This window comes from Stigmatopora argus, chromosome 13 (genome assembly GCF_051989625.1).
Source record: "Stigmatopora argus isolate UIUO_Sarg chromosome 13, RoL_Sarg_1.0, whole genome shotgun sequence".
Classification (NCBI taxonomy): Eukaryota; Metazoa; Chordata; class Actinopteri; order Syngnathiformes; family Syngnathidae; genus Stigmatopora; species Stigmatopora argus.
In genome coordinates, this window is record NC_135399.1 from 6,769,674 (window position 1) to 6,797,300 (window position 27,627).

The window sequence follows — 27,627 nt, forward strand, 5'->3', positions numbered from 1 at the left end:
TAGAAACAACTGAGAGAAAATATTTCACAACTGGTATTCGAACCCCAGCCTCCCACATGGCAATCCGGTGAGTGAACCTCTACGCCACAAATTGGCCACACTTTACTTTGTCATTATTGGAAGGTCTTGACTACAAATATATAGAAACAACTAACGGGAAATGTTTCCCAACTGAGATTCGAACCCCAGCCTCCCACATGGCAGTCGGGTGAGTCTACCTCTACGCCACTAATTAGCCACACTTTACTTTGTCATTATTGGAAGGTCTTGACTACAAATATATAGAAACAACTAAGAGAAAATATTTCCCAACTGGGATTTGAACCCCAGCCTCCCACATGGCAGTCCGGTGAGTGTACCTCTACGCCACGAATTAGCCACACTTTACTTTGACATTATTGGAAGGTCTTGACTAGAAATATATAGAAACAACTAAGGAAAAATGTTTCCCAACTGGGATTTGAACCCAGGCTGCCCACATGGCAGACAGGTGAGTTGACCTCTACACTATGAATTGGCCACACTTTACTTTGTCATTATTGGAAGGTCTTGACTACAAATATATAGAAACAACTAAGGGAAAATGTTTCCCGATCGGGATTCGAACCCAGGCTACCCACATGGCAGACAGGTAAGTTAACTTCTACGCTATGAATTGGCCACACTTCATTTTGTCATTATTGGAAGGTCTTGACTACAAATATATAGAAACAACTAACGGAAAATGTTTCCCAACTGATATTCGAACCCCAGCCTCCCACATGGCAGTCCGGTGGGTGAACCTCTACACCACAAAGTGGCCACAATTTACTTTGTTATTATTGGAAGGTCTTGACTACAAATATATAGAAACAACTAAGGGAAAATATTTCACAACTGGGATCCGAACCGCAGCCTCCCACATGGCAATCCGGTGAGTGAACCTCTACGCCACGAATTGGCGACACTTTACTTTGTCATTATTGGAAGGTCTTGACTACAAATATATAGAAACAACTAACGGAAAATGTTTCCCAACTGAGATTCGAACCCCAGCCTCCCACATGGCAGTCCGGTGAGTGTACCTCTACGCCACGAATTGGCCACACTTTACTTTGTCATTATTGGAAGGTCTTGACTACAAATATATAGAAACAACTAAGGGAAAATGTTTCCCAACTGGGATTTGAACCCAGGCTGCCCACATGGCAGACAGGTGAGTTAACCTCTACGCCACAAATTGGCCACAATTCACTTTAACATTATTGGAAGGTGTTGACTACAAATATATAGAAACAACTAAGGGAAAATGTTTCCCGATCGGGATTTGAACCCAGGCTACCCACATGGCAGACAGGTAAGTTAACCTCTACGCCATGAATTGGCCACACTTCATTTTGTCATTATTGGAAGGTCTTGACTACAAATAAAATGTTTTGCTGAAAAAAATGACTAAGTCTTTATTTTAATGAAAAAAAGATTACCCATTTACTGAACTACATAGTGTAGTGATCAGCCAAACGAGAGAGGGATTCGAACCCCAGTTGCCCACATGGCAGTCAGATGAGTTAACCTCTACGCCACAAATTAACCACCCTTTACTTTGTCCTTATTGGAAGGTCTTGACTACAAATATATAGAAACAACTAAGGGAAAATGTTTCCCAACTGGGATTTGAACCCCTCCCTCCCACATGACAGTCCAGTGAGTGAACCTCTACACCACAAATTGGCCACACTTTACTTGGTCATTATTGGAAGGTCTTGACTACAAATATATAGAAACAACTAACGGAAAATGTTTCCCAACTGAGATTCGAACCCCAGCCTCCCACATGGCAGTCCAGTGAGTGTACCTCTACACCACGAATTGGCCACACTTTACTCTGTCATTATTGGAAGGTCTTGACTACAAATATATAGAAACAACTAAGGGAAAATGTTTCCCAACTGGGATTTGAATCCAGGCTGCCCACATGGCAGACAGGTGAGTTAACCTCTATGCCACGAATTGGCCACAATTCACTTTAACATTATTGGAAGGTGTTGACTACAAATATATAGAAACAACTAAGGGAAAATGTTTCCCAAATGGGATTCGAACCCCAGCCTCCCACATGGCAGTCAGGTGAGTAAACCTCTACACCACAAATTGGCCACACTTTGATTAGTCATTATTGGAAGGTCTTGACTACAAACATAAAGAAACAACTAAGGGAAAATGTTTCCAGAACGGGATTCGAACCCAGGCTTCCCACATGGCAGACAGGTGAGTTAACCTCTATGCCACTAATTGGCCACAATTCACTTTAACATTATTGGAAGGTGTTGACGACAAATATATCGAAACAACTAACGGAAAACGTTTCCCAACTGGGATTCGAACCCCAGCCTCCCACATGGCAGTCCAGTGAGTGTACCTCTATGTCACAAATTGGCCTTACTTTACTTTCTCATTATTGGAAGGTCTTGACTACAAATATATAGAAACAACTAAGGGAAAATGTTTCCCAACTGGGATTTGACACCAGGCTGCCCACATGGCAGACAGGTGAGTTAACCACTATGCCACAAATTGGCCACAATTCACTTTAACATTATTGGAAGGTGTTGACTACAAATATATAGAAACAACTAAGGGAAAATGTTTCCCGATCGGGATTCAAACCCAGGCTACCCACATGGCAGACGGGTAATTTAACCTCTATGCTATGAATTGGCCACACTTCACTTTGTCATTATTGGAAGATGTTGACTACAAATATATAGAAACAACTAAGGGAAAATGTTTCCCAACTGAGATTCAAACCCCAGCCTCCCACATGGCAGTCAGGTGAGTGAACCTCTACACCACAAATTGGCCACACTTCAACCTGTCATTATTGAAAGGTCTTGACTACAAATATATAGAAACAACTAAGGGAAAATGGCTCCCGACCAGGATTCGAATCCAGGCTGCCCACATGGCAAACAGGTAAGTTAACCTCTACGCCACAAATTGGCCACACTTTACTTTGTCATTATTGGAAGGTGTTGACTACAAATATATAGAAACAACTAAGGGAAAATGTTTCCCAACTAGGATTTGAACCCCAGCCTCCCACATGGCAGTCAAGTGAGTGAACCGCTACATCACGAATTGGCCACATTTTACTTTGTCATTATTGGAAGGTCTTGACTACAAATATATAGAAACAACTGACGGAGAATGTTTCCCAACTGGGATTTGAACCCCAGCCTCCCACATGGCAATCCGGTGAGTGAACCTCTACGCCACGAATTGCCCACACTTTACTTTTTCATTATTGAAAGGTCTTGACTGCAAATATTTAGAAACAACTAAGGGAAAATGTTTCCCAAATGGGATTGGAACCCAGGCTGCCTACCTGGCAGACAGGTGAGTTAACCTCTATGCCACGAATTGGCCACAATTCATTTTAACATTATTGGAAGGTGTTGACTACAAATATATAGAAACAACTAAGGGAAAATGTTTCCCGATCGGGATTCGAACCCAGGCTACCCACATGGCAGACGGGTAAGTTAACCTCTACGCTATGAATTGGCCACACTTCACTTTGTCATTATTGGAAGATGTTGACTACAAATATATAGAAACAACTAAGGGAAAATGTTTCCCAACTGAGATTCAAACCCCAGCCTCCCACAAGGCAGTCAGGTGAGTGAACCTCTACACCACAAATTGGCCACACTTCAATATGTCATTATTGGAAGGTCTTGACTACAAATATATAGAAACAACTAAGGGAAAATGTTTCCCGATCGGGATTCGAACCCAGGCTACCCACATGGCAGACAGGTAAGTTAACCTCTACGCTATGAATTGGCCACACTTCACTTTGTCATTATTGGAAGGTGTTGACTACAAATATATAGAAACAACTAAGGGAAAATGTTTCCCAACTAGGATTTGAACCCCAGCCTCCCACATGGCAGTCAAGTGAGTGAACCACTACATCACAAATTGGCCACATTTTACTTTGTCATTATTGGAAGGTCTTGACTACAAATATATAGAAACAACTGACGGAGAATGTTTCCCAACTGGGATTCAAACCCCAGCCTCCCACATGGCAATCCGGTGAGTGAACCTCTACGCCACGAATTGCCCACACTTTACTTTTTCATTATTGAAAGGTCTTGACTGCAAATATTTAGAAACAACTAAGGGAAAATGTTTCCCAAACGGGATTGGAACCCAGGCTGCCTACCTGGCAGACAGGTGAGTTAACCTCTATGCCACGAATTGGCCACAATTCATTTTAACATTATTGGAAGGTGTTGACTACAAATATATAGAAACAACTAAGGGAAAATGTTTCGCGATCGGGATTCGAACCCAGGCTACCCACATGGCAGACGGGTAAGTTAACCTCTACGCTATGAATTGGCCACACTTCATTTTGTTATTATTGGAAGATGTTGACTACAAATATATAGAAACAACTAAGGGAAAATGTTTCCCGATCGGGATTCGAACCCAGGCTACCCACATGGCAGACAGGTAAGTTAACCTCTACGCTATGAATTGGCCACACTTCACTTTGTCATTATTGGAAGGTGTTGACTACAAATATATAGAAACAACTAAGGGAAAATGTTTCCCAACTAGGATTTGAACCCCAGCCTCCCACATGGCAGTCAAGTGAGTGAACCGCTACATCACGAATTGGCCACACTTTACTTTGTCATTATTGGAAGGTCTTGACTACAAATATATAGAAACAACTAACGGAGAATGTTTCCCAACTGGGATTCGAACCCCAGCCTCCAACATGGCAGTCCGGTGAGTGAACCTCTACGCCACGAATTGCCCACACTTTACTTTTTCATTATTGAAAGGTCTTGACTGCAAATATTTAGAAACAACTAAGGGAAAACGTTTCCCAAACGGGATTGGAACCCAGGCTGCCTACATGGCAGACAGGTGAGTTAACCTCTATGCCACGAATTGGCCACAATTCGTTTTAACATTATTGGAAGGTGTTGACTACAAATATATAGAAACAACTAAGGGAAAATGTTTCCCAACTGGGATTCACACCCCAGCCTCCCACATGGCAGTCAGGTGAGTAAACCTCTACACCACAAATTGGCCACACTTCGATATGTCATTATTGGAAGGTCTTGACTACAAATATAAAGAAACAACTAAGGGAAAATGTTTTCCAAACGGGATTCGAATCCAGGCTGCCCACATGGCAGACAGGTGAGTTAACCTCTATGCCACTAATTGGCCACAATTCACTTTAACATTATTGGAAGGTGTTGACAACATATATATAGAAACAACTAAGGGAAAATGTTTCCCGATCGGGATTCGGACCCAGGCTACCCACATGGCAGACAGGTATGTTAACCTCTATGCTATGAATTGGCCACCATTCACATTGTCATTATTGGAAGGTGTTGACTACAAATATATAGAAACAACTAAGGGAAAATGTTTACCAAACAGGATTTGAACCCAGGCTGCCCACATGGCAGACAGGTGAGTTAACCTCTATGCCACAAATTGGCCACACTTCACTTTAACATTATTGGAAGGTGTTGACTACAAATACATAGAAACAACTAAGGGAAAATGGCTCCCGACCGGGATTCGAACCCAGGCTGCCCACATGGTAGACAGGTGAGTTAACCTCTACACCACAAATTGGCCAAACTTCACTTTGTCGTTATTAGAAGGTGTTGACTACAAATATATAGAAACAACTAAGGGAAAATGTTTCCTGATCGGGATTCAAACCCAGGCTAACCACATGGCAGACAGGTGAGTTAACCTCTACGCAATGAATTGGCCACACTACACTTTGTCATTATTGGAAGGTGTTGACTACAAATATATAGAAACAACTAAGGGAAAATGTTTCCTGATCGGGATTCAAACCCAGTCTACCCACATGGCAGACAAGTGAGTTAACCTCTACGCAATGAATTGGCCACACTTCACTTTGTCATTATTGGAAGGTGTTGACTACAAATATATAGAAACAACTAAGGGAAAAGGTTTCCCAACCAGGATTTTAACCTACGCTGCCCACATGGCAGACAGTTGAGTGAACCTGTACGCCACGAATTGGCCACACATCACTTTAACATTATTTGAAGCTGTTGACTACAAATATATAGAAACAACTAAGGGAAAATCTTTCCCGACAGGGATTCAAACCCAGACTGCCCACATGGCAGACAGGTGAGTTAACCTCTACGTCACGAAAAGGGCCACACTTCACTTTGTCATTATTGGAAGGTGTTGACTACAAATATATAGAAACATCTAAGGGAAAATGTTTCCTGACCAGGATTTGAACCCAGGCTGCCCACACGGCAGACAGGTGAGTTAACCTCTACGCCACGAACTGGCCACACATTGCATTGTCATTATTGGAAGGTCTTGACTACAAATATATAGAAACAACCAAGGGAAAATGTTTCCCGACCGGGATTCAAACCCCAGCTGCCCACATGGCAGTCAGGTGAACAAACTTCTACGCAATGAAGTGGCAACACTTTACTTTGCGGGCCAGATTTGGCCCCCGGGCCACTACTTTGACACCGGTGCGGTACATAGTGCTTTTTTTTATCCTAAAACAGAAAGTCGGCACTCATGATTTACTTTCTCGGGCCGCACAAAATGATGTGGCCGGCCAGATTTGGCCCCTGGGTCGCCACTTTGACACCTGTGCGGTACATAGTGCTTTTAAAAAAAAATCCTAAAACAGAAAGTCGGTAGTCATGATTTGCTTTCTTGGGCCGCACAAAATGAGGCGACGGGCCAGATTTGGCCCCCGGGCCGCCACTTTGACACCTGTGCTCTACACCATGATGTAGACATACTTAACTCTGTCATTATTGGAAAGTCTTGACTACAAATATATACGCCTGCAAGAAGGCAATGACGTATCCCTACTCCTGCGAGAAGGCCTTGGTGTCACAAAATCGAATTCTGATTGGTTAAAGCAACAGTCTTATCGACGCTTGTTTAATGCAGCAGAGCCCGCAGAACTGATTGTGAAGGCCTTGAGGCAGATTTCTGACCCTGGCAACAAATAATGGCTGAAATGTGATTGGTCAAATGCTTCAATATGAAAACACATCTGGAAGCAGTGCAACCAGCGGGAAAGCAATGAAAGGAAGCTAACAGACCATTTGGAATTATTTCATAAGTATTGATGGACAGAATATAATATATGATTCAGATATGTCTTAGGCCTTGAAGGCCCTGACGGCACACCACTGGTGAAATGTGACTGATTGTTAAGCATGTCCAAAATATTGCCTTTTATCGATTGAATGCCTTTGAATTAAATTGTGGCAGACTGTAATATAAGCACATATCATATTGTGGGCTGGAATAGTATCGACTTAAGATATCCTGATTCCAGGTATCAAATCGTAAGTGAAAAATTGCGAATTTTCTTTAAAAAAAATTGAATACGCCTCACATTTGATTTTCTCTCCGCAAGCTAAATTTGGATTTGTGAGAGGAGATAATCAGCAGACAGGCAAAGACAGGATAGTACCATCACAATCAATTGCTCTGTTAAGAAAAGGTGAGCCTAATATCTCTCTTTCAAGTGTCGCAATTGAAGCACACTCAACAAGTGAAGAAAACAGCGGGATTGTGTTTCCCTGGTAACCACATCTCGGCTCAGTAAGCGGCAAATTTTTCTTACTGGAGGCAGAATTTGGGACTGAGAGATGATGCTGTTGGGCAGGCTGTTTTGTCGACTCTCGGTGGTGATTTCAGCCCAGGTGACTTGAAAGCCGGTAATGCGTTGGTGGGCCGCCACTCGAGACACACGCCACAGGAAGCTGCCGCTGATATTTCCTCCGATGATGGAAAACGTAGCTGTCAGGTTTTCGGGCTTGGCCAAAACTTTAGGAAGTGCTGCAGCTGTTAGGAAAAAAACAGAGCAGTTCTTTTCTTTCTCGCCAAGGATCCAGTCAAAATTGATACCCGTATATGTTATCTCCAAAGCAGCGCCAAGGACGATGCTTTTTCATGCGTATTATGACGCCATTGAGTAAAACTGCCATTAATCATAGCTAGAATACTGTACATGTGGCCTTGCAGGAGGTAGCGCATTTGTGCCAGACTATTTCTTGGCCCAATCAGATTTTTTGGGGTGGCGAGAATCTCGTTATGGTGAAAAATTGTTTAGATAGTTAGTGGAATTTATTTCATGAAGATGAAATACACTTACAGTGTTTATTTGTCATAGGGAGAGTATAATCAGATGGTTTGGAGAAATGTCTAAATACTCGCCTGGCTCTCCCGGGCAGGGGATGTGTTTGGGGGTCTTGCTCCGTATGGTGGCGCATGACGGCGTGAGGAAGGTGGTACTCTCCTCCTTGGAGCGTCTCTTGGATTTGAGCATGTGAACCGTGACTTTGTACTTGCAAGAGAACAACAGGCCTGGGAGGTTGATGTAGTTCTCCTGAGCCAAGAAACACAGCATTGATGACTTTGACATGACACCGAGGGGCCGTGTCCCGCCGAGCCTTCGAGATAATTAAAAGCGCCAAGGCGGATCGCGTTCCCGCAACGGGCTCAGTTTGCAGCCTCACTTTAATTCTCTGATAAGTCAGTGACCAAACCTGTGTTCCACCCAAAATAACATGTACATCACTGTCAAAGTGGGAATTCTTGAGGTTTGCCTGATCTTTTGTGGGTACCGATTGCGTATTTTTTCATTTGAGTCAAGTCACCGGATTTTGTGTATCTACAGATAATCAGTCGCGATCGGATACCTTGAAATTATATTAAAGGAAAAATAGCACATCCAAATGTTCATATTTCATTCATTCATTTTCCAAACCGCTTATCTTCACATGGGTTGCAGGGGGTGCTGGAGTCTATCCCAGCTAACTATGGGCACCAAGCGAGGGACACCATGAATTGGTGGTCAGACAACCATAAAGTGTTCAACCAGCCTACCCTGCATGTTTTTGTGGTTGTGGGAGGAACCAGAGTACCTGGAGAAAACCCACGCAAGCTGGGGGAGAACATGCAAACACCAACACAGTGAGGACCAACCTGGGATCGAACCCTTGACCCCAGAACTGTGAGGCCCACCCACTAACCACTTGAGTTATCGCAATAAAACTCAAATCCATTTTGACTCGGGGCTTCCAGTCAAAATTGATGGTTTGGATGCCAAGTGAATTAATATATAAAAATAAATAAAAACATTTCAAAAACCTACTAATCTTATTTTACTCGATTCCAAAGCTCTGAAAATAACGTGATCGGGCTCGATATCCAATCACATCTGTAATCTTTAGCGGCCTAAACATGAGCTACAACAAAAATTAATTGTCCTGGACCTGTTTCTAATCAATCAACAGTCAATTTGGTTGAAATTTGAATGATCAAAGAAATTAAATTATGCAAAAAGGAGGATGTTTTTTTAATGATTTTTTTAAAGGATTGTCTCTATAGCATTTCAGCAATACTTTTAAGTGGTACTCGGACATTTCGTCGAAAGACGTTTGGTCGACCGGACGTTTGGTCGACCGGACGTTTGGTCGACCGGACGTTTGGTCGCCGGATTTTTACTGTTGAAACCAGCTCTCAAAATTCTAATCACGAGAGATAGAGTGAGTTTAATATCTAAATATCTAATATGAAAATATCAACAGTAAACTCTGTCATAATTTGACAGCGAGCGAAACCGGCGACCAAACCTCCGTTCTACCAAACGTCCGGTCGACCAAACGTCCGGTCGACCAAACGTCCGGTCGACCAAACGTCCGGTCGACCAAACGTCCGGTCGACCAAACGTCCGGTCGACCAAACGTCCGGTCGACCAAACGTCCGGTCGACCAAACGTCCGGTCGACCAAACGTCCGGTCGACCAAACGTCCGGTCGACCAAACGTCCGGTCACGCTTTTAAGTATATCAATAGTCACTGAAGTAAACAAGATCAGCCCAGGTTTTGAGTCAAAAATAAAGAATCTCTGCTTTTCACACATTCATTTGAAAGGAAAGGAATTGGGTTCCTCACACTATTAAAGTGTCGGCGTAATCAAATACTTTAGTTCTCACTAATTCAATACGTAATGGGCACTCTCGATGAGCCGTACGTTGTATTAGAACCACATTGCTCGTATGACTGGAGCGTTCATTAGTGAAGCATTAAGGCAAAAATGTGTTCGTTTGATTTAAAAAATGCTAAACAAGGATAAACAATTGGACAAATGTTGTCCAGTACAGCTGTCATTTTAATTTACTGGAGAACTTCAAGTCATATGTTTAAGATCTGCGTACTGTAAGAGGATGAAATCATTTAAACATCCACCGCCCAAAAGAAAAGCATTTCTTTCTTTGTCGAGAAAATCTTGCTGACATGTGAATTTCAATTTCTCTCTGGAATTAATGGTGTTTGGATATTAACAGGCGTTCCCTGGAGAGCCGCCGTGTACATTCTCGCTGATAGCAAACAGCTTTGATTAAAAGTGAATGCGGTGCTGCTTTCACATGAAAGCACAAGTCTGGAATCCTTCCCGGTCATCTATAGAAGCAGGATGTATATTTCCTAGCAACCGCAGTTGGGCTCCTCAAAGAATGTGTTGATTGGCCAGGTCTCTGCCATCCTGTATCAGGCTGAGCCCAAACAACCCCCCAACCCCTCGCCCCCTTACCCAGTATGGAAGCTCAGTCACTGCTGTCCTCCATTCCGGGAACATTTGCTTTATTAAATGCCTTTTATTGGCCATCACCCCACTGGCCCGACCACAAGACTGAATCAGCGCTCACAACAACGGCCATTGATTTGCCGAGTGCCACTGGGCTTCGGTTCACCGAGCGGAGGATTTGCTGGGCTAAAGTGTTAAACAAAAAGAAGGGGCGCGTGCTTGGAATAGCACGGAGCTGCTGATGAGGTGCTTTCTTTGCACAGGCCAAACTTTTTCAAGTGGAGACCAAAATTAGAATCTGGATTCTTTTCCGAGACCGAAAAATGTACTAAAAAACATTGCGTATGGCTGGATTGATACAAGTGGAATTTCTGGCTTCTGAGTGGAACATTTTGGATATTCGTCAGGCCACGCATAACTAACAAAACCATTAAATATGTTCGAAATATCCTACATTAGGACCATCATATAAGGGAAATGATTGGAGATGACAGGCAGTAGAGTAAAGCTAATGTTACTAGCATTTATTTAACTCATTGGCTGTGCGATTTGGACAAAATGTCCTATCACAATTTGGGCCATTTCTATAGCGATATTAATGAGCTACCATACAATATAATATAATTTTGAATTGATTGGTGAAAAATTATATAACAATTATAACAGCTTTCACCCCGTTCGCTTTATTTTTGCATTGGCATTAAACTGACATGGCCACAAATCCAAAATGTATCAAGTCGGGCTGCAACTTAAAACTATCCAGTGTAAACAAGAGTAGCGCAGTTGTATACCTATTTTTGCTCAATTGTAAAGCTATCTAAGACCTACAAATACTTGTAACTAGTGTGTGACTTATATGATTGCTTTGTATTAGATTAGGATAATAGCATTAATACTAAATTAATGAATATTGGTGTTGAAATGAACTGTGTTGTCTGTTCTATATGGATTATATTTGTTATTATTCTCAATTGTCTTGCATGGATTACTCACAATTTGGGAAATACTGGATGGCAATAGGGATATCTTAAGGCCTATTAGTGGTACACCATTGGCATATGGAATCCCATAAATTTTACTTTGGCGATAAAAACGCTATCAGGGCAGCCAACGAGTTCACTTAAAATTGTATTTGTATGATATCCGTATCGGCAATACAGACCCAGTAGTCATTTGGATGGATATCATATTATGCAGTACCCGACACCATTGTTCTCCACATTCTCTTTGTGTTGTTGTGTAAGTTGTGATTTCAGCCGATAGCTTGTTTGCTTACAGAAGAATAGTAAAAGGCAGCATGTATGAATGTTGATAAAATGTTATCTGTAGCGCTCTGAAAAAAAAAAAACGTTTGCCATTTTGAACAGTGTTTATAGGTCAAGAGGTCGATAAAATCAAAACTGTTTTGCTATCGGACGATAAGTTGATACAGTCATCATTGTCATCGGTTTAATTTTTTCACGTCTGCATTTGCAAATCTAGTTCTAATAAAAAAGGCTACTGGAAACAAACCTGCGTGGCAGATTTTTCTGGTCCCCGCGTCTCATTGTGGTGGCAGTATTCTGGCATCCACTGGACATGGTAGCGGTTCATTCCAGGCTCTGGAACAGATAAAAGTGAAACTTTTTTTTAAAAACAATTCCATTATACCTTTAAAACACTGAGAATCACATAATAGTGTTGTTTGTAGTGTTTCGCGGTGTTGGGGCAATCAAAACCATAGTGCTTTTACTACTTGTAAAAGGAAAAGAAAAAAATGCTGTTTTAAAGCAACAAAAGCTACAAAAACAAAAAGCAATTTGCCTCTAGGAAAGAGTTTCTTTTAACATCTTTATCTTTAATAGAGTAAATGCTTAAGAGGTTAGTCAATAACTATAACTTTACAACAATTCTGCACCCTCGGTTTCTGAAATACCACTGAATTTAGCCTGGCAATTCATCTTCCATACTGCACATCCTCGTTAGGGATGCAGGGGCCTAGCCCTTTTGACTTCAGGAGAAAGGCAGACTGCACCCTAGAGTGGTCGCCAGTAAGCCATAGGACACACACAGACAGATGACCATTCAAACTCACAATCATACCGCCATCAGCGGGAATCGACCCAACGCCTGCCTGCACCGAAGTCAGGCGAGATACGAGCTTAATGCGTTCCGGGACTGAGCTTGTATGTCGATTTACTTGTATCTCAAATCAACGTTTCCCATAGAAATGAACTATAAATACAATTAATTCGTTCCCACCCTCAGAAAAAACATTTAAAAAACAGGATATTACAATGGATTTTTTTGGTTGTAATTCATCATCTACTAACAGAGTAACAAATAACTAGTGGTTATGAGGTTTAATAATAAAATGAGACATTAGTATGCAATACCACAGGGAGTTCGCGGATGGGCGAGCGAGAGAGAGAAAGATGGATGCGCTCGTAACGTAACATAAACTTTAAATGTAACTTAAATGAACTTAGATTCCTATACACTCACACACTTAAAAAAGTTTTAATCCTATGTTACACTAGATTTATACCTTCTTGTGCAATAACCAAGGCAAAGAGGTTAATGTATTCCACCGCGGCTTTTGAGGCTAACTTCCTGCTTCTCCATATGTATTGGCAAGCCAGCTCAGTCACGCGTACGCTACTCATGTTTTTCGATTATTTCATGCTTAACATCGATTGTCATCATACGCCTTTTCTTCGCACTACCCTTCATTGCACCGGCTTGCTTTGGACCCATTGTGTTTCCATTAATTGTGCAGTGACTAACGCAAAAAAAAAACGCTACGCCCAGTGCTTGTAGATATCTTTACACAAAGGAGATGCGATGAGAAAGACAGTGTGGGTTATTGTTAGGGTCTCGCCACCTGGCTGTCTCGCATGCTCGTAGCTCAAGTTTAATGTGCTTGGAATTTTACTCGTATCTCAACTTCCACGTATGTCGGGGCACTCGTATGTCAAGGTATTACTGTATTTTTTTTAATACTCAAGCTGTTCCCACACATGCTTTTTTTTCTGCAGCTGCATTTTGGGACTTGTCTCGTTTAGGCCACTTTGCACGTTTGGCAGCAAGCACATGCAGTAAGCAGCTAGCTAGTGAACGTTTAACAGCTAAAAATCGTTCCAGATACTTCCTCAGGGACTTTGTAGAAACTTAAAGCAGAGCTAACAGCGTGTAAATAGTGGACAGATGCAGAGTCCGTGCGGAAGACGGCGATGCAGCTGTTTGCTATCAAGTCGGTAAAATGTCTGTTTGGACCCCGAGCGCCTGAAAAGTGAGAGAGTAATCCTCGCTGCAGCCGGAATGGCCGTAATTGGACACATTAGCCCTCGTAAATGCACTCTCATGAGCTCATCATCAGCATCACCCTCCTCTTATGTTACCGAATTCATTATTCATTCAACCGTGCCGTTTGAATGTGTGCAAAAAAACGCGTCCGATTAATAATTGAGCGGCGCTCCGTTCGCCTGCAGCAGGGGCCGAGGTTGTGGCGGGGAGATAAAAAGGGCCCTTTGAAGAGTTAGACTCAGCGTTGGCACCCGGAGCCCCAGAGCTCGTTGGAAGCAGAAGAGAGGAATTACAGGGTACCACGAAGTAGAGGGGAGGGAAAAAATACAAAAAAAATATATGCTGTGTTTGTCTGGCAAAAAGAGAAGGTGGCATGCATGACAAGAAGTTGAAAATTGAAAAAAGGGCAGTGGTTGATACATGTCGTAAGATAGTAGGTCACTCATACATACCTGTCAACCTCTGCCGATAACTGCCCTTATAAATGATTATGATTCCCCTTACAAACCCCCAAAAAACCTTACAAACACCGTACGACTCGTACGGTGTTTGTAAGGTTTTTCGGGGGTTTGTAAGGGGAATCATAATCATTTATAAGGGCAGTTATCGGCAGAGGTTGACAGGTATGCTCATAGCTCATTGGCAGTTGACAGCAATGGAGGTCCAAACAATTTCACAGGGAGGCCTACCAGCGATCCTAGGATCACTGCCTGACCCCAAGTCAAATTGGATTAGACGTCTAGCAACATCAATAGCAGGTAAAAATGATCCCTAAAAGCCAGCCATCCGAGTTCATATGGATTTGATGTTTATTGCTGTCAATAGCAGTGACCGAGTTCAATATCTGAAGAAATTGAACTACAAAATAAATTGTGTCAACTCAGCCTTACCATGAATCCCGATGACTGTCCTTTACTTAAATGAAGACCAGTTTACTTAAACTGCATTAAAACTCTTGGGAGTTTTCCCTCAAAACGTTACTGCATAGGTTAAACTGTACCGATTCAGGGTGTACCCTGCCTACTACCGAATGTTAGCTAGGATAGGCTCGAGCACCCCCGCGACCCTCGTGAAGATAAGGTGCTCAGAAGATGAGGTTGAGAAAGCATTGTATAGAAAACAGATGGATGGATGGAATCAGTCAGAACTAGCGCAACCACACCACTGTCTTAAGGCTTTTTGTCTGGATGTTTGACAGACCGTGATATTCTGTATATCTAATAAAGTACACAGAGTGGAAACTGGAATCTTGGCATGTGAAGATTCCTTTCAGTGACTGCCAAGTGACTAAGGTTGTCAATAGTATCAAAGTATTGATATTCTAAATATATTACGTATTAGCATATTTTGACTTTTTATTTAACTAGTGTCGATAATGGCATACAATATTGTGCTGAGTATCGATATTGAGTTGGAAATTTAGTATCTTGACAACAGCATTAGTGACCAGTTCAGAGGTCAGCCCAAAGTTCTCTACTTTTAGCTAGAACTTCCTGCAACTTTAGATGTGTAGTCGGATAAGAATCGTTACAACCAGTTTTCCCGTCGTCCTACAGACTGTAGTCCCATTGTGGCCTCCTTGAAGGTGATCGTAAATGGTTATCTGTTCCTGGTCATGTGGCTTGTAATTGACCGAGGCCTGAAGTCAACTGGCAATACTCCAGCTCACCCATGACCCTGAGTAATTAAAGTGCTGTAGAAAATGGATGGACAGGGAGAAACAGCCAAAGATGTCGCTAGTCTAGCAGTCCCTGCAGTCTTTTGTCTGTTTTGGCCAGACAGCGATATATTATCTGATCAAGTACACGGGGTGCTACACTTTGGCATTGTGGTGAGAATTCAGAGGCCTGAGCTGCTTTGGATCACGATGAATGAGGGTTTAATCACGGTCCAGTTAACCTGTCCTTTTATTTTGTCCGTCACACAAACCAGATGTCCTCAGACTAAGATTCCAAGGGCCATCATTGTGTTTACAGTAGTAGAACCCGGCTCGTCGGAGCCGAAATTCCTCCCTCGCGTCTAATGAATAGCAGTGGCTTGCACTGTACGCTGCAGAAACGAGGAGCCTGGAAGACGATTTACAATGTTCTTTAACACCGTGATTCCCCAGCCGTGATTGATCGCAGTTCGCAACAGTCCAAGCCAACCTTTGCGAACAGTTTTGGGCCAAGTCCATCTCCTCGCCTCGCTCTTCTGATTCAGCAGTTGGTGTCTCACCAGGCTTTCCTCTTCAAGCCAGGCTTTGAATTCTTGACTTGGGGATGTGGAGTTTGGCTCGGACCCCGACATAGATTAGTAACAGAGCATAGAGTGGCCGATGGGATCTGACAGGTTACCCTGAGAGCGTTACTTTCAAGGCTTCCACATTTCACCTCTGGTATGAGCCGAAGACTTGGGGAAACGTGTGCGTACACCTTCCTGAGCCGTGTGACATCGGTTCTTACAAAACAACATGGACTGCTTCACCGCCCGAGCACGGATCTATTAAAGGCAGCTGTCAATAATTCCCACGGCACGGCTCCCGCTCGGCGTGTTTATTGTTCTTTACTAAACAGTGGCTCCGCTCTGCCAGCCTGTGTGCAGGTCTGACACCATCTTCCCTCTTTCAGCCCTCACACAAAGACACATTGATTCATTTAGTCCATCGACACAATCAGCTAACAGATCTATGAAGAGATTCTTCCATTGTTTGGCTGACGAGAGCCAAGCATAACACATTATTATAGCATTCATCATCTGTAGCTGTAACAGGGTGCTAATGTGATTTTATTAAAGCTATTAATCAAGACAGATTTTGTTCATACCTCCGCGGTTCTTCCAGTAGATGCGAACTTGCAGCTGACCATCTTGGTAGAAGGGCGTGCCCACCTCTAATGGGCCAGAAGGTCGCTTTGCCTTGGACAAGGTCGGTCCAGCAAGGGGTATCTCTTCTTTCTTCGACTTGTGCACTGATTTGACTGAGGAGAGAAACGTGCCATGTTTGCATTGCAGTTTAAACACAACATTGACTCTGTCATCATGGCCGCGGCGTGACAACACAAAGACAACAGTTTTCTTGTCAAACCCAAGCAGCTACAACATGTTCTTTATGCACGAGTGTGTCGGAGCTGGACGGGTACCAACAAGCTCGATTCCCAATTCCAGCCAAGTTTTATACCTTAAAAATGTATGCGTGTAGCACTGAGGCTTAGTCTGTCTCCTAACAGTTCATAAGGCGAACTTAGTGCTTGCGGAATGCAAACAAACTCAAGGAAAATTGACTTTAGTAACGGGTTGGAGATATCACACAGTGCATGGCTTATTCTTTAGATACTAAGCCAATTCAGTTTGGTTTTATAGCAGTAAATTTCGAGTTATGTTATATTTCATGCCATTCCATTCAAGTAGCAATCACCTTCCCTGATGTATGACGCCTCTGTTTTGTTTCAATTTTTCACTTTGATTATTTTTTTCTAGTGATCAAGCGAATGTAAGACTAATCCTGCCACAGGGTTCCTATACATTTCAAGTGAAATTCAAGACTTTTAAAGACCTTTATAAGACCCTTTAAAGCAAATTCAACTCCAATTCTGAGTCAAATTTCATGTACGCCCAAGCGTTGAAAATGTTTGAAATTTTCAGGCAATTTCTAATGAGACATACCTGAAGAGGTTTAATGTTTTTTAAGACACCATGAAGATTAGTAATTAAAGACTTTTAAACTTAAGAACGTTTGCGAGTTGTTTGAAATCCGACTAAAATCTTGCCAATTTTTAAAAAAGGTTTCATATATTATATGGCAATAGTTTATTGTATGCTTTAAATATTATTATAGATGTATGTTAGTTACTAGTTGACGGTGGTTGACGACCAATCCATTTTGACTGGAAGCCATCTCCCGCAAAATTGATTGTGTTTTTATCGCTGTCAATGGCAAGCAATGCGTTAACATACACATAAAATAAATTATAACAAGGAGTGGAATTGTTGTTGATTCACTTTCTTGGACAAACAAAATCATCACAGTGACACCTGGCGAAGACTGGTACAAGTCCGACAGCTGAACGAGCAAGTAAATATTATCCAAGTCTGGTTTTGTTTACCTGCTTCTGTATTCTGGGTGGTGCTGAATTGCAGCATGGCCTTAGAACTCTTAAGTCGCACCTGTCCCCAATACGTCACGGCCTGCAGCTCCACCGTGTAGTTGCTGTTGCCTTGCAGCGCCTCCAACTCCACCCAATTCTGAGCCTGTGACGACAGAGTTGGCATTTAAGCACCGTTGTGGCAAAACCGAAGCTTGCGGGATAGCCCTTCTTATGAAGAACACATGTGACGCTGATGAAGGCCTCCTCGTGGTGAGGAGATAGCCTTCGGGGCCCCGTGAGGGAGCCGTGTTGTCACGGCCTCCCAGGGTTTCCATTTTGCATTCCGCCAGCCTCTTGATGAGCTCTTGTTATTGAGCGTGTGCGTGTTTTGACATTCCCGGGGCCAGCGGGGTGCTTTCGGAGCCCCTGGGTGCCAAAGTGGAAACCAGTAGTACATGTGTCAATAGGTGTCTGGTATCTCAGATCTCGGTGGCGCATCTGCTCTTCATTTTGAAAAACTAATTCAGGAGAAGTCTCTCCGCAGGTGCGTGCGCGCTGTCTAGACTATACAACCTTTTCTGCTTGTCCTTAATGGAATTCAACGCGTGTACAGACGGATGAATGATGCAAAAGAAGCACAACGCAGTCATTGGTGCGAATACAGTAACCGCAGTTCACGCTTCACAATGTGAATTTGGTTTTTCTCCTTATGGAACCGATCCACAGCTATTTGTGGTTTTGTGCTCTTTTTGAAACTCCCTTAAGATGATGCCAAAGCCCTTGAGGAGTTGGTATCATCCCGAGTAAGAGACAAGCTACTGTATGTAAGGTTATAAGTTTGACATTAAACTGATTTGGAATCATAGTTTCCAGTTTTCTCTCTTTTGTTATAGGGTACAGTAACACTACGTGACCGGATGCTTCGTCGAAAGACGTTTGGTCCCCGGACGTTTGGTCGACCGGACGTTTGGTAGAACGGACATTTGGTCGCCAGGTTCGCCGTTCTACTAAACGTCCGTTCGACCAAACGTCCGTTCGACCAAACGTCCGTTCGACCAAACGTCCGGTCGACCAAACGTCCGGGGACCAAACGTCCGGGGACCAAACGTCCGGGGACCAAACGTCCGAGTACCGTAACACTACGACTGCCATTGAAGTTCAACCCATTTTGACTGGGTGGGGCGAATGAACGAAGATGGCTCTTTCCATCTTTTTCCTGAGGATTGATTGGCTGTCAATGGCAGCCAATGAGTTCAAATGGTTCACTGAATAGGACTTTGGTGGGTGTTAGAAGTAATGGATCCGGTTCCAATCCAAATCGTTCAAAACACCAACTATTGATTGATTGGGCTGCTGTGTTAAAAAGAATGGTTGGTAGCGACCACTTTATGGTGTCGTCCACCTTTCACGCAGTCAGTTGGGTTAGACTCCAACACCCCCAACCCTGACAAAGATAAGTGGTGTTGAAATGAAAATGGATGGATGGATGTCGGAAAAGTTTCAGTAACAAGATGGTCCAAATTGTAAAGTAAAAATGACTAACTTGTTGGATTGGGTGAAAGTTACGACTGTTGTTAACAGACCAGGCAAATTTGAATGAATGAAAAACATTTTTTTCCAATTTCGTCATCTAAGTTGTTCTAATTGAAAACATTTTGACTTTATCACTTTTTTTACATAGATGAGTTCATTATAGACCGATATTCTGTATGTACAAATTCACTAGTAGTGGAACTCTGTCATAAACTGAGGTCTACTTGTAGTTTGTAACTGCTATTTAATTGTATGGCGCTTAGCTGCCAGATACTTTCTCATGTTGACTTACTTGTCTCTGCTTATCATCACACTTTTTTGTACGCTGTCACTGGTACCACTTCTAGGTTGGCATTACAAAAACAACCAAAAAAGCCAAAGTAAAGACAAGTTGATCCCTTGCATAAATTTACTCAAATTGAATGACTTTAGTAGCTTGCCGCTGTATTTCTAAAAATGTATAATGATAATACAGACTTCCATTACAAGTCAAATTACTGTGTTAGGAGTCATTGTGTGCAAACATTTCATGAAGTGGTTTGTCACAGTCCATTTGTTAGCCGCAAGCAAGAATTCCAGAAAAAATGAAGCGAAATGGCTTTTGCCAGAAATGTAGTGAATATCTCGCAGGCTGTATAAATGTCAAAGAAAATAACTATAATACTGCACATTGCCATGATTTATACTTCTCATTTACCCGACCGATTTCATCTCCAATACAGTATCAAAGCTGTAAACTATGCGGCCTGGCAAACTTGCACAAAACCTCTGCAGTGATAAACACAATAGATAGAGGAATGTCCAAAGGATGTTTTTAATTTGGGGGACGTTCAACTGATCTTTAAAAGACCTAATCAATGAAGACATGCGGGTTAGACAGAACATCCACTATTTAGGATGGATTTTAGTTGCTTTATACCAAAGCTGGAAAGTGCCTAGTTTCCAACTCACTTTCACAAATGTAGTAGAAAGTCCACATTATGGTATTTATACTGTATGAAAAACACATGCCATACGAGTTGGTAAATAGAGTTCTGGGGTAGCTCGTTCATTGGTTAACAGGTTTGAGTGTAGAGCTGAAGATTGTCAGCAACAATAACGAAAAATCAAGAATACGATTGATTGTCAAAAATTTAAATTGAACTCAAGTTGAGTAGATTAAAACTTTAGGAGCAACCCGGTGACCTGATACCAGGCTTTGGGGGAAAAAAAGTTCAGAACTAATCTATTAATTCCACATGCTAATTTTAAATAGTGATGTCCTGATGAGATACTCGGTATCGGCGCCTGATATGGCTGTTTTTGGAGTATAGGATTTGGTCACAAGATTGGCTTTGATTCAGTCGTCACGTGCGTTTTCAGTACCATGGTGCTTTTAGGTTGCGGTAAATAAAACCACTAGGCAGCCTTCGTTGAGTAGGACTACTTCTCTTCAGAAACTAATCATAAAACAGAATGGTATGTAATATTTGTAACAAAAAAAGCTACCAGCAAGGTACAAGCCTTACTTAAAACAAAGATATGATTAGTCATTCACTAGTTGCATTGTGTTTGGCATTAACATATCTCATAAAAAAATCGTATCGGATGTCATAAAATCTGCATCAGGACATCCCTAATTCCGAAGCCATACAAAATAATACAGCAGGCCAGACTTTGCCATGCCCCTAGAGTTTGACATCTGTGGAGTACAAGGAGTACCAAAAAACACACTTGGGCTTATAAAAAGTCATGACTTCATTATTTTAGTTAAAGACTTGAACGTTACGTTTTTTTATGGACGAACGTCTAAAAAAATTAAATTTTTATTTTAACTTAAATATGACCTGTATGCCATCAAGGTGTCACAAGTGGTCCATCGCCCCCGCAAACGAATCTATTCTCAAATCTATAGTCCTGTAACTACCTCTTTGCACTGCTTTGTACTTTGTGCTTTTGCTTTGTTGTTCTGTCTAATCATCCTCTGCTACTGTCACAATGAAATTTCCCGAATACGGGATGAATAAAAGTTATCCAATCCAATACAGTCCTCACTGCACTCATCCAATTGCAAATCAAATTCACATTCACAGTCTCGGATAACTGTTAAACGTATCGATGACATCGTTCATCGAACCGTAGCCTTGCTTAGCTAAATCGTATTTCCTTGTGCCAATGTAACCTTAACTCAATGCGCCTATCACAATATCTAAAAATATCTGCTTATAATTTGTCCTCACTTGTAAGTGTGACTAAAATGCTTAATGTAATAAAGCAGAAGAAGCAGACGCAAAGCGCTGCCAGTAGAAATAAATCAGCTCTAGTAATTTTTAGTATCCTGGTAGCCTGTGTCGTAAGTACAGTAAATAACGACCCAATAATGTTTCTTCGTGGAAATATTATATGAATTGAAATTAATGTCTGCTTCTTCAAAGCACGACTGGGTTGACGGGTTCTTCAATCAGTCTGAGGAAAGAGTCACAACAAACAGAATCGTTCAATCTGCTCATGATTGATAGCTTCGCACGCAACTTTGGAGAATCCTGAGGAGGGGACCTTGAGTGAGATAATGTCGGAAAAGTAAGAGGGAGTGTTTACCCCGTTGGTGGTCTTTCTCCTCCTCTTCTTAGACGGAATCGTCGATTTAGTGGGCACGGTCCAGCTCCAGAACACTTTGTAGTGATGTATGGGGATGTCAGGTTCCTCTGGCAAACTCCAGTTCAGACGAACCGTCACCAGGCCTTCATCTCCTTGTGTTACGTTGGTGACACGCAAGCTGGCGGGGCGCGGTGGGGCCGACGGGTCTGCGGGACGAAGCAACAAACGCTGTCACGGGGGTGACAAAATTAACACATCTGCAGACATTTAAGCAGCTGAAGTTCTTTCAGGCGAGTCTAATTTAAGGTGGGGTACGTTTGCAGACAGAACGCTGTGGGGCGACGGCTATGACACGGTGTAGAGTAATTAGCCCTCCGCTGACAATGCAATGACATGTTATGACAGGTGTCATATCGCGGTGGCGCGAGTAGTCAGGGGTGCTGATATACAGGGAAAATACTACAAATAATTTGTGACTATACAGTGGTACCTCAACATAAGATCTTAATCCGTTCCAGGACTGAGATCGTATGTCGAGCTTTTCGTAACTCGAGCGGACGTTTCCCATTGAAATGAACTAAAAATAAAATAATTCGTTCCAACCCTCTGAAAAAACATCAAAAACAGGATATTGGATTGGAAAAAGTTTTATTTCTTCTAATTCGCCATCTATTAACAAAGTAACACATAACTAGTGATTTAATAGTAATAAAATATGTTTAATATAACTAAAATTGGGCGATGTCATTTGCACGAGAATACTTCATTACCCAGAATGCCCTCTTTTTGCCCGTGCATGCGCGTTGTGTGTTTCCTGGTCGAAAATCGTCTGAATAAATCGCTCAGTGCTCGTAGATATCTGTTTAGACGAAAGAGATGCGGAAAAAAAGATGTGCGCTACAATGATAAACAGCCTCTCATGTCATGGCCACCTGGCTTGGTCACATCTCAAAATTTTGATCGTATCGCGGCCGAATTATTCGATCGAAATTTTCGTCGTACCACGAGCTGATCGTAGGTCGAGGTACCACTGTATTTAACTTATTCACAGCCATTGGCGGTGAGAGAAGTCAATGAGTTTTCCTTGCTTCTGATATCAAAGAGAGCGAAAGACCACTTGGCAGGCACAAAAACAAAGGATAGTCAGAAAATGACTCTCTTTTTCTTACTCTGTCCCACCTGAAACGCATTTAAAAACCTCGACGTACACATGGGCTCGGCATAGCAGCTAACGTTGGCGGGGCAAGACAAATAAGCCTCCCGTCCGTACAAATTGCCCTAACAAAAAGTGGAGCAGAGGCAAAATTGCAATCAGATGATACGGGGCAGGCTATGTAAATAGCAACGCTGTGACCGAATGTCCGGGAACTCATCAGAGTTGTGACAGCTCCCATCAATCTATCAATGTCCTACCACTGATTGGCCTGATTGGGGATCTCTTCCAATTCCCCCGAGCGGATTCCCTTTTTCCCCACCTGGTGCCGTGTTCAGACATTCGCAACACTCTGTGGAGCTTAGGCATGATGAAGGATTGACAGTGGGGGTCAACATGCATACATACACAGCCAGCATGCAATAGCAGACACACATGTACTTGTCTTTGGAGGAAGTCAAGATTTCAACACAGAGGCTTTGAACAAATCACTTCACAATACAAACCCAAGGATATTCAAATGATGCAAAATTGCCATTTTCTGGCCTCGTGTGCATATTTATAGAATTAATGTTTTCGAAGGAGGCGGTGGGTGAATTAGGGTTAGTGCGTCGGCCTAGCAGTTCTGGGATTGAGGTTTTGATCCTGTGTGGAGTTTGCATGTCCTCCCTGGGCTTGCGAGAGTTTTCTCTGAGTATTCCCACATCCCTAAAACATTGGCTGGTTGAACACTAAAATTGCCCATAGGTATGAGTGTGAGCGTGAATGGTTGTCCCTCTTCTGTTGCCCTGGGATTGGCTGGCCACCAATTCAGGGTGTCCCCCGCCTGGTGCCCGTAATTAGCTGGGATAGGCTCCACCACCCTTCATGACCCTTGTGATGATAAACGGTTCAGAAAATGAATGAATGAATGTTTTCGATGGTCTGCTGGTCACAAAACAATCTTCCATTTTTGACTAAGATTTTGTAAGTAGCCTGTGTCACATTCCGTTCTTCCCAAATGTTAGCCTTAGAAATCAGATCATAACTCGCCATCCAATACGCTAATCTAAATGAAGTATCTTGAGCTAAGAATGCTCATTGCGCAGGCCTGCCAACATGTCAAACAAACTTTTAGTCTCATGCAACTAGGCAGCGACATGACGTTAATCTGTAGCTAAGATCTACAGCTAGCACAACGTTACGTCACTCTCTCAGGGAGCCAAAACTACACTTAAGTTCATTTGAGAGCTGAAGTATCACATCTAATTTAGATGTATTACATTTATGCATGACTGTAAAGAAGCAGCATGGGGAAACCCCGCCTGTAATTTAGTTACACTGTGATTTGGGGAATGCCTTCACAGTTCTCAAAATGTTATTTCACAATTGTCAACAGATACATTGATATTCTAATGTTTGATTTTGGGTCCACTTTTATGAGCAATGGGCATTTTGACTATTTACAAGTCCAACACAACCTCCAGTTTAAGATGGAGTCGGCAGTGTTTGGTGTAATTATTCTTTTCTTAAATGGCAGGAGGGAAACTTAATTAACTGTTTTATTTTGTTCCAGTCAATCTGACTCAGAAGGCTCAATTTTAGGCATTTTTGGCTCCAAAAATTAGATTTGCTTGAGAAACAGGATTTGACACCAAACCCTGCTGGGAGTTAAGCCCAAAATACGGCCCCCTCAAAAGCAGGAAATAGCTGCTGGTAGTCTCAAGATTATTTATTTCCCCCCAAAATGGCCATAAATACAGTGAAAGGCTGCGCCGTAGGTGTGTTTGATTACTTTTGGCTGAGTTCACCTGAGACCCAGGATTGGTCACTGAACCTTCCTGTGAGCCAAGCCCAAATAGAGCAGACCTTGGCGTCTGTGAGAGAAGAAAGTCACAAAACTTTGACTTTGACAGTCAACCCATCTCAATTTAAAAAAATAAATCTTAAATGCCAAGTTTAGGGACCATCGCTCACTTATATTTTTAGTTCATCATCCCATATAGACATGAAATACACACTTAAGGAAGGACTTGCAAAACTTTGTATACCAATAGAATGTGTGACCAGAATCTGCACCTGCTGCAGGGTCTGAAGCTCAACAAAAGGAGATCAGCTGGTGTCAAACAGGAACTGACACTTTAATGTGTCAGGCCACACACACGCAAAAGCACGCACATGTACATACGCACCTCTCGAGGAGCGGAAGTGTTTGCTTGGCGCAGTGAAACCGCGGGTCCCGTGCACATTGACTGCCGCCACTCTGAACTGGTACCATCTGCTGGCTCTGATGTCGGCCAGTTGGACCCGTTCCTCGGCAATCTGAGGGACAGATGGGGAGAAGGAGAACGGCAGGGGTCAGGGTTCGGGCCGGGTCAGAGCCCCTGTATAGGTTTGTTGCCACATCAGTCATCCGTGCGTTTCTCCGTATGGAAACTTTCAAAAGGCGCCATGACTTTGAGGAATGGGCAACTGTGTAGAGGCGTCTGTCAGCGTAGCCCAGAACCTTCACAGCTGCAGCGTTTGAACTCTTCTGTGTACATGTGAGCTACAGTAGCGAGACACCTTACGGTTTACACCTACTGGAAGTCAAAATAGAACAATGTTTTCCAGCGATACAAAATCGCAATCCACTGTGGTGCTTTGAGAATATTTTCCATCAAATACCATCCCAAAGGATAATGTCTTCTTTGAGTACAACAATCAGGGCCAACTGTAACTCTTGGCTACCATTGGCGTCACTAGACATCCACTCTGTTTCGACTGTGAGAGGGGGCAGCGATCCTAAAAATTGATTGGATATCTAGCCCGGTCTATGGCAGCCAACGCTCTGTAAAGGTTTAAGGAAGGGTGTAGTGAAAAGGAGAATGACTTATGCTAGACATTTTGGATTATTTTAGAGTGGTAACACAAAGATACTGGCGCAAACCACAAAAGCAGAGACTCCCAAGGATTTGTTGTTGTATCAGTTGAAAAGCAAACCACAAATATGCCAAAAAATACGACTGTTTGGTTGGTATTGTTAAGTTACCCACCTGTGCAATGGTCTCCCACTCCGTTGCGTCATCTTCACTGGGATGAATGCCAAAGTTCCATCGCCGCTGCACCACGTAGAGGACAGGTTCTACAGAAATGTTGAACTTGGAGGACCAGCGTATCTCCAGCTGACCCGAGAGCAGCTCAGTAAACACCAGCTCCTTCCTGGGCTTCAGCGGGACTCCTGCAGAAGAAACAGCGGTTGGCAAGTTAACGTCGCGTTTTATTCATTTGCGCAAAGCACTCTTCAAAAATACATAAAACGCAGCACAGACTTTTGAGAATGAGACATGATCTCACTGCAATAGGTTGGATTCACACTGCGGGTCAATAGCATCTTCTCTTGACTGTGACGTGAGGTGACACTTTTGGCGAAGGTGCTGTGTTTTAGTAGCTGGGAACGTCAAAGTTCACTCGCGCCACTGCACTTTGCAATCGGCCTCTGAGGTGAAGCCGCGGATTTCCCGTGTGAGCTTCATTAAGTGATGAAGATCAGACTAAAGCTCATCCAATACTGGATTTACTGCCTCTGGAGTCGAAGATGGGATCAGTGATAATGAGGTAGTGATTGGAGTAGTTAGTCAATAAGCTGTCAAGAGCTTTCCAACGTTACACAGCCAACTGCAATAATGACACCGTATTGAATACTTCAGTCTGAACGATTAACAGACAACTGAGGAGAATGATAGTTTCCTGTATTTACTTCCCTGCATGTTGGTTACGGTTGTGACGTGAACTCGGGGCCAAACAAGCAAAGTGGAGACTGTCAATTATAGTACTGACATATCTAGATCAGTGGTCTCAAACCGGTCCTCAAAGGGCCGCAGTGGGTGCAGGTTTTCATTCCAACTCAACAAGAGGATACCTTTTGCAAGTGTAATCAGTTAATCAGTTGATTGCAGCCAGGTGCTACTTATTTTAGAAGACACCTGATTGGTTAAAATGTTGGCACTGGATCGGTTGGAACAAAAACCAGGACCCAAAAAATGATGTGGGAGATGAGCTATTCTCCATGGGCCTTGCCTACTTGATAACTAAAATATATAGATATCTAGACCTATATCTATCTAGAATCTAGATAGATATAGGTCTAGATATCTATATATTTTAGTAAAAATATCTAAAATATATAGATATCTAGACCTATAGATATCTAGACCTATATCTATCTAGAATCTAGATAGATATAGGTCTAGATATCTATATATTTTAGTTATCAAGTAGGCAAGGGCCATGGACAATAGCTCATCTCCCACATCATTTTTTTCTGACTTGCATAAGTAAATGTTGTTGACATAGTGTTTCTTTCATATAAATATGCAATGCGCTCGCGACAAAAATAAGTTTTGCACCCTG

The 27,627-nt window shown here is 42.5% G+C and overlaps 1 protein-coding gene across 1 annotated transcript in view; it reads right to left on the bottom strand.

The window, feature by feature from the left end:
- The window catches only part of anos1 (anosmin 1), an 88,222-nt gene that overhangs the window by 10,481 nt on the left and 50,114 nt on the right, over window positions 1–27,627 (bottom strand). The window contains exons 5-12 of the mRNA XM_077617250.1: window positions 26,271–26,455; window positions 25,428–25,557; window positions 22,104–22,309; window positions 18,012–18,156; window positions 16,734–16,886; window positions 12,157–12,245; window positions 8,272–8,443; window positions 7,679–7,899 (exon numbers count right to left, since the gene is read on the bottom strand). Of these exons, the coding sequence (XP_077473376.1) occupies window positions 7,679–7,899; window positions 8,272–8,443; window positions 12,157–12,245; window positions 16,734–16,886; window positions 18,012–18,156; window positions 22,104–22,309; window positions 25,428–25,557; window positions 26,271–26,455 (1,301 nt within the window). The remainder of the gene's footprint in view (window positions 1–7,678; window positions 7,900–8,271; window positions 8,444–12,156; window positions 12,246–16,733; window positions 16,887–18,011; window positions 18,157–22,103; window positions 22,310–25,427; window positions 25,558–26,270; window positions 26,456–27,627) is intronic.